The sequence below is a fragment of the Aplysia californica genome, unplaced genomic scaffold (genome assembly GCF_000002075.1).
Source record: "Aplysia californica isolate F4 #8 unplaced genomic scaffold, AplCal3.0 scaffold00217, whole genome shotgun sequence".
NCBI lineage: Eukaryota > Metazoa > Mollusca > Gastropoda > Aplysiida > Aplysiidae > Aplysia > Aplysia californica.
In genome coordinates this window covers 901,165-903,150 of record NW_004797487.1, presented here as the reverse complement: position 1 = coordinate 903,150, position 1,986 = coordinate 901,165, and the positions used below count along the sequence as shown (strand labels likewise).

Genomic DNA, 1,986 nt, shown 5'->3' with positions numbered 1-1,986 from the left:
GAGGGGAGTCAGAAGATAGACTGTAGATTGCAGAAGAAAGGGGGAAAAGAGTCATGCAATGCCAGTAAACCCCGCTAACCACCTCCAATACCACTGACACCCGCCAACCTCCCACTGACCACTATGCAATACCATTGACACCTGCCACCCACCCACTGACCCCTATACAATACCACTGACACCCTCCAACCTCCCATTGACCACTATGCAGCACCAGTGACAACAACACAAGGAGACTCACTTCTGTTCCACGGCATGATGACGTTGTTGGCCTATGACGTCACCACGTTCCCGGAAGTTCCTCCGCTCCCGGCAGACGTGAAATATCGTGATATCCGACTTTGAGCAAACTTCACAGGTCGACAGGTACACTTGAGCACAGCTCTACTCACGACTGTTCCAATCACTGACTCATAGCTGGAGTGAACAACTCTGTAAAATTAGTATCCAATTTCAGAACAATACTATATTCCTCGTAGTTGAAAAAGGGAAATCCTGACTGCCTCAGGAAATAGCCCAAAAATATTTATTCCTATGAATAAAGCACGTTTGGAATATCAAGAGTTTAGCCTGAGATAGGGAAAATTAATGTGGAATGTGTTTGTTCGCGGTCTATACCCTGATGCAGGGTGGTAACGACATTGATGATGATGAATACGTGGGTTTGCCTTGTCTAGGCGCGGCCGTGGTACGAAATACTTCCGAGCTGCTGACAATGTTATGTTCACTGACAGACCCGGCCTGTGTTAGTCCTGGGGTAGGCAATGAGTCGACACTCGGTGACGGTGACAGAGACGGTGATGGTGACGGTGGCGGTGACGGTGACGGTGGTGGGAAGAACAATAGCGAGAGAGTGGGACTGATGTAATTAATCAGAACTTTCGCTCTACGGAGCGTGCAAGTGTGTGCGTGCGCGCGCGCGCGCGTGTGTGTGTGCACGCTGACAACGATTAATGGCGTGTTTCTGATTGTGAAAATTGAACACAAAGGTTAGAGAATACCTAAAAACAACAACAGCAGAAAAAAAAACAGAACAAAAGTAAAAGCGTTCCTTCATCGGAATATTCAACATTCTCCTCTGCTCTGCTTGTTATGCTGACTAAGGACTTGGCGAGTTTTGTTTAAATCTAGGTTTTTTTACGCTCCCATTTACCCATTTTCGATCTTTTAGGAGGCGGACTTCTACCCTGCCCGTCCGGCCAACCCGGGTGGAAAAGGATACAGCATCTCAGCAGAAAGACCCAGAAACTCGATAACAATTATCCCCACACCACACGGTAATCAAACCCTGGTCCACTACGTGCTTTCACGAAGAACCTAAATGCTACACCACAGACGCTGATAAGAATAATGTGTTGTTTTGTTCCGAAAGAGCCTCTGTGTGTTGCAAGTACCGTAAAACTCTTACATAATAACAAAATTAAAAACTAAAAATCGAAAGAGCCTACTGGGTATTTAAAAAATGACTGAAAATTAATGTTTTCTTCTTCTTGCTACAAAAAGTGTGATCAGTGGCCACAGTGATCGTCTTTTTGTGCCTGTGCTGTTCTTCAGAGTACGATTATTATGCATTTGAGAATTGTACGTTGAATGGGCTAATATGCATAAACGTTGATTTAATTATTGTTTAATTAATTAACTCTTATTTTATTGTGAAGTTCCTAGAGCCACCAGGGAGCAGGTGCTATAGAATGGTGTTTATTATATTTGTATTTATTTATTTTTCGACTTGTTTATTTATTTATTTATTCATTCATTTATTCATTTATTGCTCATTTGTTATTTTTTAAAATTTACTTACTTATCATCATCATCATCATCATCAAAGTGTAAGTGCGCTAACATCGATAGTTAGCCCCCTTTTTTTTTTTTACCTCGTCTAAAAATTAAACAACTGAAATAGATAATTAAATCAATAAATAAACATACAAATTAGTAACGTTGAAAAATAGTAAACCGAGTATGTTTAAAAAGAAGTCTGACATT

At 41.5% G+C, this 1,986-nt stretch overlaps 1 protein-coding gene across 1 annotated transcript in view; it reads right to left on the bottom strand.

Annotated features, from left to right (window-relative positions):
• LOC101862038 overlaps nt 1–359 on the bottom strand; it is a gene marked incomplete at its 3' end in the record, with an annotated part of 15,814 nt that extends 15,455 nt beyond the window's left edge. Inside the window, 1 exon segment of the mRNA XM_035970086.1 lies at nt 242–359. Coding sequence (XP_035825979.1) covers nt 242–257 — 16 coding nt within the window.
• Between the last annotated feature and the right edge of the window lie 1,627 nt (nt 360–1,986).